The 14,753-nt window shown below is 31.6% G+C and overlaps 7 protein-coding genes across 7 annotated transcripts; 4 read left to right on the plus strand and 3 right to left on the minus strand.

Annotated features, from left to right (window-relative positions):
- Positions 1–6: 6 nt before the first annotated feature.
- Positions 7–1,806, plus strand: RSC6 (Rsc6p; the record flags this gene model as incomplete). The annotated part of the gene is made up of 1 exon (XM_004182356.1): positions 7–1,806. One exon carries the CDS (start codon positions 7–9, stop codon positions 1,804–1,806), a length of 1,800 nt encoding a protein of 599 aa, XP_004182404.1.
- Positions 1,807–2,057: 251 nt separating this feature from the next.
- Positions 2,058–4,841, minus strand: PWP2 (snoRNA-binding rRNA-processing protein PWP2; the record flags this gene model as incomplete). Its single annotated transcript, XM_004182357.1, has 1 exon — positions 2,058–4,841. The coding sequence occupies one exon, from the start codon at positions 4,839–4,841 to the stop codon at positions 2,058–2,060; it is 2,784 nt and encodes a 927-aa protein (XP_004182405.1).
- A 335-nt stretch (positions 4,842–5,176) lies between these two features.
- Positions 5,177–5,638, plus strand: MPP6 (Mpp6p; the record flags this gene model as incomplete). Its single annotated transcript, XM_004182358.1, has 1 exon — positions 5,177–5,638. The coding sequence occupies one exon, from the start codon at positions 5,177–5,179 to the stop codon at positions 5,636–5,638; it is 462 nt and encodes a 153-aa protein (XP_004182406.1).
- Positions 5,639–5,755: 117 nt separating this feature from the next.
- YIH1 (Yih1p) lies at positions 5,756–6,565 on the minus strand (the record flags this gene model as incomplete). Its single annotated transcript, XM_004182359.1, has 1 exon — positions 5,756–6,565. The coding sequence occupies one exon, from the start codon at positions 6,563–6,565 to the stop codon at positions 5,756–5,758; it is 810 nt and encodes a 269-aa protein (XP_004182407.1).
- A 228-nt stretch (positions 6,566–6,793) lies between these two features.
- TAH1 (Tah1p) lies at positions 6,794–7,144 on the plus strand (the record flags this gene model as incomplete). Its single annotated transcript, XM_004182360.1, has 1 exon — positions 6,794–7,144. The coding sequence occupies one exon, from the start codon at positions 6,794–6,796 to the stop codon at positions 7,142–7,144; it is 351 nt and encodes a 116-aa protein (XP_004182408.1).
- A 129-nt stretch (positions 7,145–7,273) lies between these two features.
- Positions 7,274–11,122, minus strand: TBLA0I02320 (uncharacterized protein; the record flags this gene model as incomplete). Its single annotated transcript, XM_004182361.1, has 1 exon — positions 7,274–11,122. One exon carries the CDS (start codon positions 11,120–11,122, stop codon positions 7,274–7,276), a length of 3,849 nt encoding a protein of 1,282 aa, XP_004182409.1.
- Positions 11,123–12,151: 1,029 nt separating this feature from the next.
- SLA2 (Sla2p) lies at positions 12,152–14,689 on the plus strand (the record flags this gene model as incomplete). The annotated part of the gene is made up of 1 exon (XM_004182362.1): positions 12,152–14,689. The coding sequence occupies one exon, from the start codon at positions 12,152–12,154 to the stop codon at positions 14,687–14,689; it is 2,538 nt and encodes an 845-aa protein (XP_004182410.1).
- Positions 14,690–14,753: the final 64 nt, after the last annotated feature.

The raw sequence follows: 14,753 nt of genomic DNA on the forward strand, positions 1-14,753 counted from the left end.
ATTATAATGTCGAAAAATTCTCATACAAATACTCCAGGTCCTTCGGGGTCTGCTCCTCCACCTCCACAACAACAGATTAAGCCAACAACTTCAACTCAACCAACTGATTCTTACATACCACCTTATTTAACAAATTTAGTACCTTCATTGCATTCTTATGAAGAATTAAAGCAGATGGAAAAAAAATTAGATATTTATTTGGCACGCAAAAGAATAGATTTACACCAATCTGTTTCTCAATGGAATAATTCTAAATCATCTCCATCAACCTCAATTAATAATACTCAATATTTGCGTGTTTTCATTTCAAATGTTTCTGAAAATCAACCTTGGCAAATAGATCAAAACTCAACATCCGCACAACCTTCAAATACAGATGATGCAACACATATATCAAATCCAAATCAATCCCAACAACAACAGAATCCATTGAAGGAAGCTCCTTCTTGGACAATGAGAGTTGAAGGGAGACTCTTAAATGATCAAGCAGTAGATGATCCAAACAGACCAAAATTTAGTTCTTTCATTCAAGCCATTGCTGTTGATTTTAAACGACCAGAACCAGATAATGACGAAGACGAAGATGTTGATATGACCAGTGATGAAGCTAATTCAGATTCAATAAATTCTAATAATAACAGTAATTCTAATAACAATGATACAAACTCTTTAAATCTTACATTACCTTTACAATTACCACAACAGTCTTCTAATACCAATAATCCAAATTCAAATCAACAACCATCAGCTTCCACAACAAATAAGACTTTAAATAACTCTGATAATATAACAGGCTCAAATGTTATTACTGATGCAGTTGAATGGCAATATGATCCTAAGAAATTAGTAGAATTTGATGGTTTAGACATTAAAAGGTCTGGTAGCGAAAACATTCAATGCACTGTTACAATTCAACTTAGAAACACTACTGGCTCACGTTTAGAATATTCACCAGAATTGTCTTCAATTATTGGTATTAGGAAAGGATCGTTACATGATGCTGTTTATTCTTTATACAAATATATTTTGATAAACAATTTAATTATCAACAATGAGAATGAAAATAATAGCTCTAGTTTAACTTTTGGCTCCAATAATGATAAAACTAATGGTGATAGTACATTTATTCAATTAAATGCAGACTTACTAAATTTATTACCCGACAACTCTCCATTAAAAAGAGAATCAACTGCTATACTGGAGGATCTAATAAACAATTCACAACTTGATAACGATATGGAGAATAGTGATTCTCAAAATAATAACCAACAACAACAACACCAACAAGAAAAGCAAAAGCAGAAATTACCAACCATTAAACTACCCGAGCTCCTACCATTAATTAATAATCATATTTTTCCTTTACGCCCAATAAAAGTAGATTATACAATCAGAACAGACAGAACTTCTACGTATGGTGACGTAGTTTTTGATGTTGAAGTCCCAAAATCAGCCAAGGATCAGGAGCTAGGTGATTTGGTTACAGATGGCATGTCTTTATTAAGTGAATTTAACCAATTATCAAATGATTTAAAACCTAAACTGCAAACTTTAGATTCTCAACTGGGTACTTTACACCTAGAATTAAATGCTTCTGCAGCTAAATATCAATTCTTCAGTAAGCTTGCTGATGATCCTGTATCCACATTACAAGAATACATTGCGTCAACTGCAAACGCCCTTAAAGTATTATCAGGTGATGAGGGTTTCAATGAAGATACAGTTAGAAGATCACAATTCTATCTTGATAATGAAGATGTACTATTTGAAAATCTTGGCGTATTATTAGCTAACGGAAGAATGTAAATAATTTTAAGTATGTATTATTTGAACTCTATACATAAGTTTTAAAGTGTAACAATTAGAAAAAGAAACATTTATAATTTTCTTTCAAATAATGTGCAAGTACATACATATTTGCCTTATTGTATAAAAAGAAAGGTACACAATTCAAATTATTAAAAATTAGTTTATTGTACAATGCAAATCTACGATATATAGTATATATATTTGGAATCTATAAGGAATTAAATTACATAGTAAAGCCTTCTATTTTTTTAGATCATATCCTCATCATCTGACTCACCAGGTTCTTCAAATTGTAAATTCTGTTTCTTCTTTTCGTCAAAGCCAATCCATCCTTCTTCATCATCATCATCTTCAGCATCATCATCTTTAGAATCATCTCTTGACTCTGGTTCCATTTCCTGATCAGAAGTTGTTTTCTCATTTTCTTCATTTTCATTTATTAGTTCCATATCATCTACATCTACTTCATCTTTACCGTTAGAACCATCTGTAGAAACTAAAAACATAGCACCGTATTTATTATCAGAATAAGTGGTGGTAATATCTTTGGCAATTCTACCAATAAACCTTTGAACTGTACGCAACGAAGTTGAAAATTCGTGCTTATGTGAACTCATATAATTACCGTGTGAGGAAATAATTGATTTTATCCATAATAAGTTGAATTCAATATGCTGGGATTCCATAGAGAAATCACCAATAAATTTCAAGAACCGAGATGCATACACAACTGGAAGAGAACTACCAATTAGAGGAATCTCAGAAATCGGTATAGCTTCATAAACTTTATTTATTAAGTATGTTTCGTTCAATCTAAAGGCTAGAACAAGTGCATTCAAATATTCTTTTTCTTTTAAAATCTCTATTACATTTTCTGGTGTAACATCCATATCCAAATCAAATGGATCAAATAACATGGTATCGTCCACAGAGTATATTAATAACCCCTCTGTAGAAGCAGCAGCAAATGCATTAGCAGTTGGAGAAAATTGAATCGATGTTACTCTAATCTCGGGCCTTAATCTTCTGGTAGACAAATCCCCCCCTCTGTTAGATCCGGGCAGTGAATCGTCCACACGGTCCTCTAAATCTGAGTTTTCACCATCACGATCGATTAAGTCTAAAGAACCAGCTTCAGTCATTCTACTACTGTTTAGGAATTCCAAAGTACCATTTAATGTCATATTTTTAGAGACGACAAACCTTTTTAGTAATACTTCGTTAGGAATATCATATAAACAAATAGAGTTATTATTCCCTGCAGCAACCAAAGCTAAACCATCAAAACTGTAATGAATGGTAGTAAAATATTTCGATCTTTCTGAATTTTTTGAGGTAAATCTATCTTCTAAATGTCTACCTGATATAATATCTCTCCTACAATCGATATTCCCAACCTGTAAACCGCTCTCGATATCAAACATTGTAATTTGACCCTTTAGTGTAGAAACAGCTACTTGTCTACCATCTGGTCTGATAGATAACGCTAACACATCAGCACTTACATCAATAGGTTCCACCTGCTGGGATCTACCAAAAATTGACCACACTCTAATAGTTTTATCCCAAGATGCTGATGCTAGGACATTGTTTTCTTGGCTAAATGCTAGACATGAAACTGGCCCTTCATGACCTGCTAAACAATCTAATAATTGACCTGTTTGGACAGACCAAACTTGAATTTCATAGTTATCAATGGACCCAGCACACACAACTTCGCCTGATGGATCAACTGCTAAAGAATTGAATTGAATTCTTTCTGCGGCAGTAAATGTTCTAAAATTACGATATCTAATTAAATCCCACGCTCTAACAGTACCATCTAATGAAGCTGAAAATAATACTTGACCTCTCTTGGAAAATTGGACAGCAGATACAGCAGATGTGTGCTCTTCAAATGTAGCTAAGCAAAAACCAGAAACAACGTCCCAAATTTTTATCTTACCATCTTCAGATGCAGTTACTACTCTAGAACCATCAGGGGAATATGTTAAGCCATTCAAAGTGTCAAAATGGCCCTGTTGCTTTAAAATATAAGACTCAGATTGCCATTCATAAACTAATAATTGACCAAGAGTTTTAGAGCCAAAAGCTAGCCACTCACCAGTTGAATTAACACTTACAGTATTCACTGGATGCTGACCCATGGACAATTGTTGTAACAATACAAATGATGGCAATTCATATAATCTAAATTCACCATTAGTGAAACCAACAACTAGCATATTAGTTTGTGGATGGAAAGTAACACATTTAACCTTTGCTTGATTTGCAAAAAAGTAATGTTTTGCAGTTATTCTCCAGCTATATTTCGACAAATCTATCTCTTCGTCACTTTCATCCTCAACATCTTCTTCATCAGGGTCTGTAGTATATTCCCATACGAATAAAGCACCATCTTTACTAACAGTATAAATTTTTTCTTGATCCTGGCTAAAGAAGGCACCTAATACATAATCTCTATGACCAGCAAAGGTAGTTGAAGCCAACTCTTTATCTTCAGAAGCAACAGACCATATTCTGGAAGTTAAATCTTTTGAAGTGGTCAATAAAAACCTGGAATCATGAGACCATGAAACAGAAGTTAGATCTTGAAAATGACCTGCTTGAATTCTGTGACGAACAAAGGGAGCAAATTGACGATCTTGACCAACATCTGGAGTTTTCCAAATCTGTAGAAATCTACCAGATGCAATTGCAAACCATTTACCATCTGGACTGAACTTTAGATGAGTGCATTTTTCTTTAAAATTAAAATGATGCAAAACGTTTCTTGATTTAAAATTTACTAAAATGGCTCTACCGTCGTCATCAACGGATAATAATAAAGTTCCTTGTCTATTTAAATCAAAGGTAGAGATATTTTTTCTATGTTCATATTCAAAAGTGAACGATTTGTTATTAATTAGGTCAAATACAGAAACACGATTACCAACTGGCGATAATAGCTGTTTACCATCATGCGAAAAGACTAGATTCCCTTGTCTATAAACAGTACCCAGTAAATTTGAAAAATGAAAATCTGATTTCATGACTATTTCCTATTGGTATAATAGCTTAATAATTGTCTCTATTAAAGCAAAGTTTATATAGTTCTTTAATTAATCTTTTTTGGTGTATAGTTTTCAATATATTAAAGAATCTGTAGCTCATCGCTTCTATCCCGCCTGAAAAATTTTCGGGACAAACAAATTTCAGAAATTTAATGAGATGAATTAAGAATCCTTAATAAATAGGCTTTAAAAAGATTATTTAATATATTCAATCAATTTTATCAGTTATATTCATAAATCAAACACAAAGCTAAACAATTTTTATAAAAGTAGCTATACACATAATATACTAACCCTTTAAGCAGATAACAGAAATGAGTGGGAAATTATCAAGCAGTGTTAAAAGCATGAAATTTATGCGTTTTGCAAATGGAGAAAGTGAGCAATCAGTTGAAATGAGTAGTAATGAAGCTCCTCAACCAAAATATGCTCACGATAACTCTAATTGGAGCTTGGCCCCTAGGAAGACTGAGAAGAGTGGGAATAATAAAGCTAAGAAAGTTCGCATAATTAAGACTAAAACTCGCTACAGTAAGCCAATGAATGTCGGAATTACTACTATTTCTCGTGTTGCACAGGAATCTTCATTTGTGCGAGGAAGAAGAGTTATTGAAACTACAAACCCTACTGAACTTGAGAATAAAAAAAGAAAGGCAGAGTCTGAGGCAAGTGATCAAAATAAATTAGTAACTGAGGATGAAGATGATTATGTTCCAGATGATAATTTGGACACTTTGTTTAAGAAGGGTAACAAAAAACAGAAGTATAACAAATGATTATAAGTCTAAAGAGAAAGTTAATTCAAGGTTACTAATAATACAATACATACATCTAATTTTTTTTCTAAATACGAAGAATAATATGCACATCTATCTATCTAAAACTAACGGAAATTATTTCGTGTTTCTTTGAAACCCAGCATTAATCACTGCTTGTCTTGCGGTTAAATTAATATGCTTAAATCTGTCTGGGCCAAGATGAATACCACCGAACCAACGTACTACTACAACTAATACACCCCAAGTGTCCATTAGTGAGATCAAATGTAACATTCTTGATCCTGCTGCTGTCTCACCGTCATCATCTGAATCTTGAAATGTGATTTCTTTTCCATCATTTGATAGTTCTTTAATTCTCCAAGCACACATAACATGATGGGATTTTCTGATTTTTGGATCTGTTTTCAGTAAGTCAAGTTTCATAAATGCTTCTTCCTCAGATTTAACATGTGTGGCTAATCCTAAAAATGTAGATTTACGATCTGTAATAGGGTCAGAGGCGAACCAACCTTCAAAAGGATCTGTGGATATTAATTTACTGTGGTCTTCCTGTAGGCTATTAGCTTCATTCTCCTCATCTTGCTCAATATATAACACACCATCTAACTCAGAAAAGAAATCAAATAAGCAAACATTTTCCTTATGAAAGACAGAGTCCATAACTTCTTGAAATAATTGAATTAAATATTTTCTATCAAATGTTTCATTTGCATGATGGTTGGAGTCCATTATAACTTCTAAGACGTGAGGTGGCTCCTTCGAAGGGTAGTTAGATGGGAATGATATTCTCACAGTAACATATTCGTGTTGGGGAACTTTCATGGCAATCAACCCCGTTCCTTTTTCTCTAGAAGAAAGAAGATCTGGATAAATTGCTTCTAGAGTTTCCAATTCTTGCTCTAATTCCTCATGATCTATTGACATAATATTTTATCAATAATGTTCTCTAATTGTGGATATTAATAATATTACAGTGCATTTAAATATATATTATATTAATATTTGTAGTTTTATTTTTTTTAAAAAGAGCTGTTATTTCGCATTGTTCTAAGATACTTATACATACTCGAAAAAATATTGTAAAGATATCAAAAAAAAAACTTGAAGTTTTTACTATATAATAAGAAAATTTGATAAATACAAAAAGCATCAATGAATTTTGAGGAATTAAAAGCGAAAGGTAACATAAGCTTCAAGAATGGATCTTACTCTGAAGCTATCAGCTGGTATAACAGATGTATTTCTATAGATCCTAGTAATCCAATAGGATATAGCAATAAAGCAATGGCGCTTTTAAAAGCCGATCGGTTTGATGAAGCTATCACTACCTGCGAGAAAGGCTTACAGCTTATATCAAAAGAAGATCCTGAAAATTTAATTAAGCAGAAACTTGAGTATAGACTACAGTCTGCAAAAAGTAGCCTTCGAGACTATCAAAAAAATTACATTCCAATTGAAATAAATGAAGTTGACGAACTGCATAGTGAATTTTCTAGTCTCTGACTATAATAGCTTGATTATATGGAAATGCATGTTGATAATGTATTTATCAATATTATGGTCTATAACTTTATGAATATATATATCTACAATTTAAATAAGTTACAATGCTTTTTCAATTATGCTGGTTGATTAATTATTTAAAAATGATTCATCTAATTCTATTAACGAATTTTCACAGGATTTACAGTAATTTTGAAGCCCAGTTCCATTATTCCATACATCATTCATTTCATATTTTACTGTATTACAATTGTTTAATTCTTCCATCAAAAACTTTCTGAATCCTCCGGCTACTAATTCGCCTTCACGATTTTGTAGCATCTTCAACTCCATTAATAAATCATTTCTCTTTAAATCCAATTCATATTTTGATTCTTGGTAAATATAGGCAAAAGCAGCATTTTTTTCTTGGAATTTTTCATAAGCTGAACCTGAATGCTCTGTAGAGACCTCTTTAACTAATAGATTTAGATCAGATAATCTCAAAGCTCTACTAATGGTAGAAAAATCAGGCCCATGTGAATTTGCTACGTAGTCATGGAAAAATGTTTCTGCATTTTTAACTTTCCAGTATGCATTTATAGATTTACCAGCAATGATCATATTATAGCTTACTGAGCAAAACAAACATAATGCAAGTGTTTTGTCAAACCTCCAGATTTGAACAAGTGTCACATAAATAACACCAATAGTAACGTAAATAACAATTTTTAGATACTCCAAAGTTTTTAGTACAATCTTTAATAAAATATATTTTGGAATAGTAAAAAATGATAATATAGCATCATAATCTTTATTTTCTATGTTGATAGATAGTTCTTTAATAGAATCAGCATCATATTCAACACCATAAATTTGTTGTTTTTCAGCAATTCCTAGAAGACCACACATTCTGATAGCCTTCGGAACAGTACCATTTTTACCTATTCGATCCAAGTAATACCAAATTGCATTTTTTACACTAGTATTCTCCTTTTTAGCTGCTTCTAATACCCAATTTTCGATTAAACTATTTGTAAAACTCCAATTATTTGATATTTTTTTAGTCTTTGGATTAATAAAATCTAGTTTATAGTAGATACTTAATAATGATCTATTATTTAGTGGTGAGCCATTTGCTACTTTAGAATTTGCAGTATGATTTGGCTCAGAAATGATAAATTTGAAATGAATCAATAATGCATTGTTATTTGAAATTTTAATTAAAGCGGGATCTTGATCAATTTCATAATATCTATTTTCAATGACTTTGATAATACGTTGTCTCGTAAAGCTAACTTTAGCATTATCGATCTTTAACATACGAGGATCTTTTAGCAATTGTTCTTTATACTTGGGCTCGAATTGAACTTTTCTTACTAGTTGTAATAAACCTTTTGGAGTTCTTTCTTCTTCCCAAGACCAAGCTAAATTATATTTACTTATTGGTTTTGCAAAAAAGAAACAATGAGGAAAGATTTGAGATTTATCACCAAATAAAATATGTAGTAAGCCTAAACTTGTAATTTCATATTCACCTTGGTAAGTGACATTATATTCATTTTGAATCTTATTTCTATGTGCTTGAATATCGATCAAATCCTTTTCAATTTTCTTTTTTTTTAATAATGCTAAAGATTTATTTAATTCTATTGTTTCCTTGGGTAAATCTTCTTCATTTTCTAAAATATCACCGTTTAAAATATTTTTTATTCTAATACATTGGGTAATGAAATTTTTAGATTTCTTATTTGCTGTATATTTATCAATTTGTTTAAATTTCTTTAATAAACTACAATCATTTAATTTTTCACTATCTTTTTTCTTATTATCAATTAATATTTGAATTTTATTAACTATGGATTTTATATCTGCGAAATAACAATAAATCTTAAAAGTATTTCCTTGGATAGTGCGTAATTGGATAACATTTTTAGAAGTTTTATGCATTTTAACAGTTTCTAAATCTTCAAATGCCAATGTTTCTAAACCAACAAATCCCATTGCATTTAAATAGAAATAGAAAGTATTTCTTGTCAAATAACAAGTAGCTTGAAATCTTTGGACATCATTTGGACACCAAAATGCTGCAAACTTATATAATAATAATTCATCAGGATGATCAATTTCCTTTTGATAACTTGGTAAAAAAATACTTCTGAAATAAAGATCGGAGATTCTTAAGTCAGGAGGGTAATAGCTCGGATAATTAATAATTCTTGAATTAGTTGTATTATTTTGTGGAATTTGTTTAAGTGGTTCATGAAAACGAACTTCTTTTGTTGTCTTTGGCGAAGTTAAAGGCTTCCAATTGGTAACCCCCCAAACATTAGCAAAAAGAGCATTGGGTATAGTTGAATCATTATAGAATGCTAATCCAATTACTGCTAATTGTGAAAATCTTGTTGTAATTGGAGTTTCAGTCAATTGATAAAGAATACATTTGTCAGAATCTTCATCAAACTTCAAAGAGGCATAGTCTGACATATCATAATGGTACAAATCTCTTAAAAGAATAGAATGTTTATCAAAACTTGTTAAAGCCTTATCAGTGGAATTTTCAGAACAACAAGCAAATTCCATGAAATGTGGAGAAGTTCTCTTGTATGCGGATTCATATTCCAAAGAATGTTTATTTAATTGTTCTGTAAACGATTTAGCTTGTTCAAAGATGATCATCCAAGATCTCAACTCTTTTACATTTTCAGCTTGTAAAATAAAGGATAAATCTTTTGAGACAGTCTTTAAATTATGATTATTACTTGGTCTTAAAGTGGAACCATTTCCAAAAATTTTAATTTCAAAACAAAATTTTCTTTCTTCTTCTGGCGCATATCTAACGTTTGTTAACATCACACCAAATTTATCAGTTTCTTCTACATAATCTAAAGATTGACTTAATGAGAAAATACCGAACACAGATCTTTGGACAAAACACCACCTTCTAACCCAACGAGTTTCAACACCATTAAAAGTCTTAATAAAAAGCCAACCAGCTTTTTCTGGTGAATGATTTAATTTTGAGAATTTCAATTTTTCATTTTCATTCATCGATAAAGTTTTTAAATTAATTGATTGTATATCATAAGTCGCTAAATTTCCTGAAGGTTTAATATGTTTAATTGTATAGTCTAACAAGTTTTGTTTAACGTTTGTAATATCCTTCTTTAAGGATTCTGAACCTGCCTTTGCCTTATCAATCCAATCTCTATAATCTTGAAAATATGCTTCAATCTTTGGTAACATGGAGAACTCTCCATTAAAGGAACTGACAGGAACATTAAAGTTATTATTTGAAAATGAATCTTGATTAGTCTTCAAATTGAATTTAAAATTTTGTAAAAGATGATCTATTGTGTTCACGATCAATCTGTCTACATTCAATTTATAGAGGGAAATGGATTCTACAAGATCTAATGATGCAATTAAATAATTTTTCCTTGCTTCAAATAAGTTATTTGCCTCTTCAAGCATTTTTGAATTATCCATCATTTCTGGATCATTTAATTTAATAGATTGATAATTTTTGGATAATCTATCATAATTTGTTTGTAATTTTAAAAAATTGTCTCTTTTCAAATTATAATCAACCAAGTATTCTTTATTAAAGGAATCAATCTTTTCTATTCTCTCTGAAGAATCCAAATTAACTAGATTTAATGTGTTTTCTATCATTTCGAATTGATCATTTTGGAAATCTGATAACATGCTTAAAATGTTGGAACTGTTTGATATGAAACCATTATCCATTAATGATAAAGGTGGCAGGAAGATATTAATCAAAGATTCCGTAGATATTTTAAATTTGGTGAAAGATGGCAGGAATTTAGAATTATTGAATTGAACTGTCTTTTTTAAATAATTTCTTAAGAATAGAACTTTTGTTTCAAAAAAATTAACAGAAGCACGAAACGATGGAGCATCTAGTGCAGCTTCTTTCAAAGAAACAGAAATCAATTTCAATTGAACTGAATCTGGGGCCTCTTTAGGGGAGTTCATGACTGCGAAGTTAGGATGATATTTTCAGCGTTTGGGTTACTTTCTTCTTTTTTTTATACAATTTTTTATTTTATTTATATTATTATTATTACTAAACAACCTTTCATATAATTAACAATTGAAAAATTAACTTGCCTTTCAATTATTAAAAAGAAGTGTATTTAATAAGTTAATGATTTCTTATATGAATTTTTTTTCTTTAAAAATAGAATAGCAAATAATATAGCAATCAGCAACCCAAATGGGTAATTTTTGACTTATTTCTTTGTAAATCTGTTGATCTAGAGATTCGTGTTATGCGTATATGCCTTTCTAGCCAACTCTTTTACTGAAGTTTCTCTTGCTTTTTCTATTATTCTTGTCGGTTATTTGTAGTAAAAGTTTGTTCTTATTGATTTTAATTATTTAGTTTAGTATGATTTCTTTCCTTTTTTTTTTTTTTTTTTTTTTTTTTTTTTGTATTATTTATTTAAGAATCTTTTCCAATCATAGCCAATAGCTTTGCTTAACAATAACTGTGTAAACAAAAGAGACATCTAACGATTGCCGTGGAACTTGATATAAGCTTTGCTTTGTTCGGCACATCGGAAAAATTGGATCAAAACTAGATGTGTCGGCTATAAATACCTTTTTGTTTAGGAATGTCAGGGCAAAAAAAAAGCCCGACAAATGTGGTAGCGCCTTTGAAAAATGGTCCGAGACGGAAAAAAATAGGAAAAAAACGGATGTAAACGGATGTAAACGGATGTAAGAGGATGTAAGCGGAGCAAAAAGCGGAGCGGAAATAAAAACGGAATTTACAGTAAAACTCCGCGGATGTAAGTTTTCAGGGTGGTGAAGTTCAGAGAACGTAAAGGTAAAAGCAACACAACTCGGCACCAGTTGTTAGTGAAACCACTACCACGGATCTCCTACAATATTACAAGGGCTTAAAAGTTGGCAAAAAAAAAGAGAAACATAAATAGTAAATAACGTAATCAATAGAATGATAATTTACATTAATTAAACACCAATATCATTATCACAAAGATGGGGAGAGGCGCTGAAGACATTAACAGGGCCATCCGTAAGGCATTATCTGTGGACGAAGCTCCACCTAAGAGGAAACACGTAAGAGCAGTAGTATTATTTACATGGGATAACAAATCTGCGAAGCCAGTATTTGATATCTTGAAGAATGGGGCATTTACAGGGGATGATATTCAATTATATAAGATGTTATTTTTGATTCATAAAGTGATCCAAGAAGGTCATGAAAGCACTTTGAAAGAAGCTATTAGAAATAGAGAATGGATTAGATCATTAATCAACACACACCATAATAATTCTATTGAAGGTTCGGGTTCCTATGACCGGTTAATCAATGGATATACAAGATTATTGTTGGATAAATTGGCGTTTCATAATTTCCATTCAGGTTTCAAAAATGGTGCTTTTGAACATCAAGAATATGTCACCTTGAAATATATTAATGATCCCAACGAAGGGTATGAGACTATTATGGATTTGATTAGGCTAGAGGATTCTATTAATAAGTTTCAAAAGGAAGTCTTTATGTCTGTAGATAGATCATCAAATCCAAACACAAGTTTAAAACTAGTCACTTTAGTTCCTTTAATTTCTGAATCATTTGGTATATATCAATATATTGTGAACATGATCACTGCAATTCAAAGTCAATTGGCTGATGAAGATTCTATTTTGAATTTGAAAAGAAATGCCTTGGACATCCACGAAATATTATTCAATTTTTTTGCCGATTGTTCGACTGTAAAGGAAATTGATACTTTGGTCACTATACCAAAATTACCAAAGGAACCACCTGATTTCTCTTCAAATTTTGATGAAGAAGTTGAACATATGCCTACCAATTTAGATTTGAATAAGGGGAAGGATACTAATAATGAAATGTTAATTGATTATACTGACTCACCACCACCACCAACACCAGCAAGAAGACCAAGAACTGAATCACAATCCACTGCTGCTACTACAGCAGTTTCTCCACCCGTAGTGCCAGCTCAACGTCCAAGAGCCAATACTTCTTCCACTCCAGTGGCCAACCCTCTCACATCACCTCCTCCAAAGACTACTACACCAGCTTCTGCTCCAAAATTGATCCCCATTGCAAAGACAGGAGGAACTAACAAGACAGTTATTATACCGATTCCAATACCAACAGGTGGTGCCAATCCAATGGCTGCTGCATTAACAGGAGGTATTAACCCAATGGCTACAGCTTTAACAGGTGGTATCAACCCAATGAGTACTGCCTTAACAGGTGGTGCCAATCCAATGAACCCAGCATTAACTGGAGGTGCTTTAGTTACCAAGACAACAGGTGGTGTAAACATTAATATTTTACCTCCACAATTCACAAATGGACCTATGGCTCCTTTAAAACCAACTTTAACTGCTAGTACTTTTGGGTTACAACCAAATTTAACAAATGCTACGACTTCTCAACCAATACCAACTACATTTGGTTTAAACCCACAATTGACTTCGGGTTTAAACCCTCAATTGACCTCAGGGTTAAATCCACAATTAACCTCGGGATTAAATCCTCAATTGACTTCAGGGTTAAATCCACAATTAACGTCAAATAATGCATTTAACATGCAACCAAATTTGACTTCAAATGCGTTTAATATGAATCCACCTATTAATGCAAATAGTTTTGGCCTTCAACCACAATTAACTTCTCAACAATTCAATTCCAATATAACACCAATGCAACAACAACATACCAATACAATGATGCCCATGAGTGCTCATTCTTTTGATTTACATGGTCAACCTACGGGCCAATCTATTAGTGCAATGGTTCAATCTAATTATACAAATAATTCCATGGTACCTCCACAACCACCGACATCTACATTCAATATGCTATCTTTATTACCAAATAATACTACTAGTAGTACTACCAATCCCGGTGGTAATGCTTCTGAATTACAACAACGTATTGATCAAGATGAACAATTATTAGAACAATATGATCAAAGAGTCACCGAATTCGAAACTGAATTGGAAACTAAAAATAAATTATTAGATGAAAAACGAACAGAAATCAATGAATTGAATACAAAATATTCTCACCTTGCAGATCTTTATTCCCAATTACGTCAAGAACATTTAAGATTGCTACCAAAAGTACAACAGTCTCCAGATGGAGTTATCGATACACTATTAGATGGTTCAATCGATACAATTTCTAAATCTTCCGATTGGATTTCCAAAGATATTTTATCAGATCAAGCAACCAAACTTGCTAGTGAAATGAATGATTATATAGTCACTAAAGGTGATATTAGTGGTGTCACAGTAGCTGTTGCTGAATTTACTACAAGTTTATCACTTCTATCCTCATCAAATACCGGTAATGGTAACCGTTATTTTATGAATGTTGATCCATCTCTCATCAATAATATTATCTCGGAGGGGAATTATTTCTTGAGTTGTTTGAAATCCGAAAAATTAAATGCATTAGGCGATGATGAATCCAAGACAGACGCTGTAATTACTGCCAATATAGATTTCCAAAGAACTTTACAACATTTATAAAAAAGTAGTTTGAGCTTGTAATTGTATAATTAAAAATTTTTTTTCTTATCTATTTATTTTGTAA

This window comes from Henningerozyma blattae, chromosome 9 (assembly GCF_000315915.1).
Source record: "Henningerozyma blattae CBS 6284 chromosome 9, complete genome".
In the NCBI taxonomy this organism is placed as follows: domain Eukaryota; kingdom Fungi; phylum Ascomycota; class Saccharomycetes; order Saccharomycetales; family Saccharomycetaceae; genus Henningerozyma; species Henningerozyma blattae.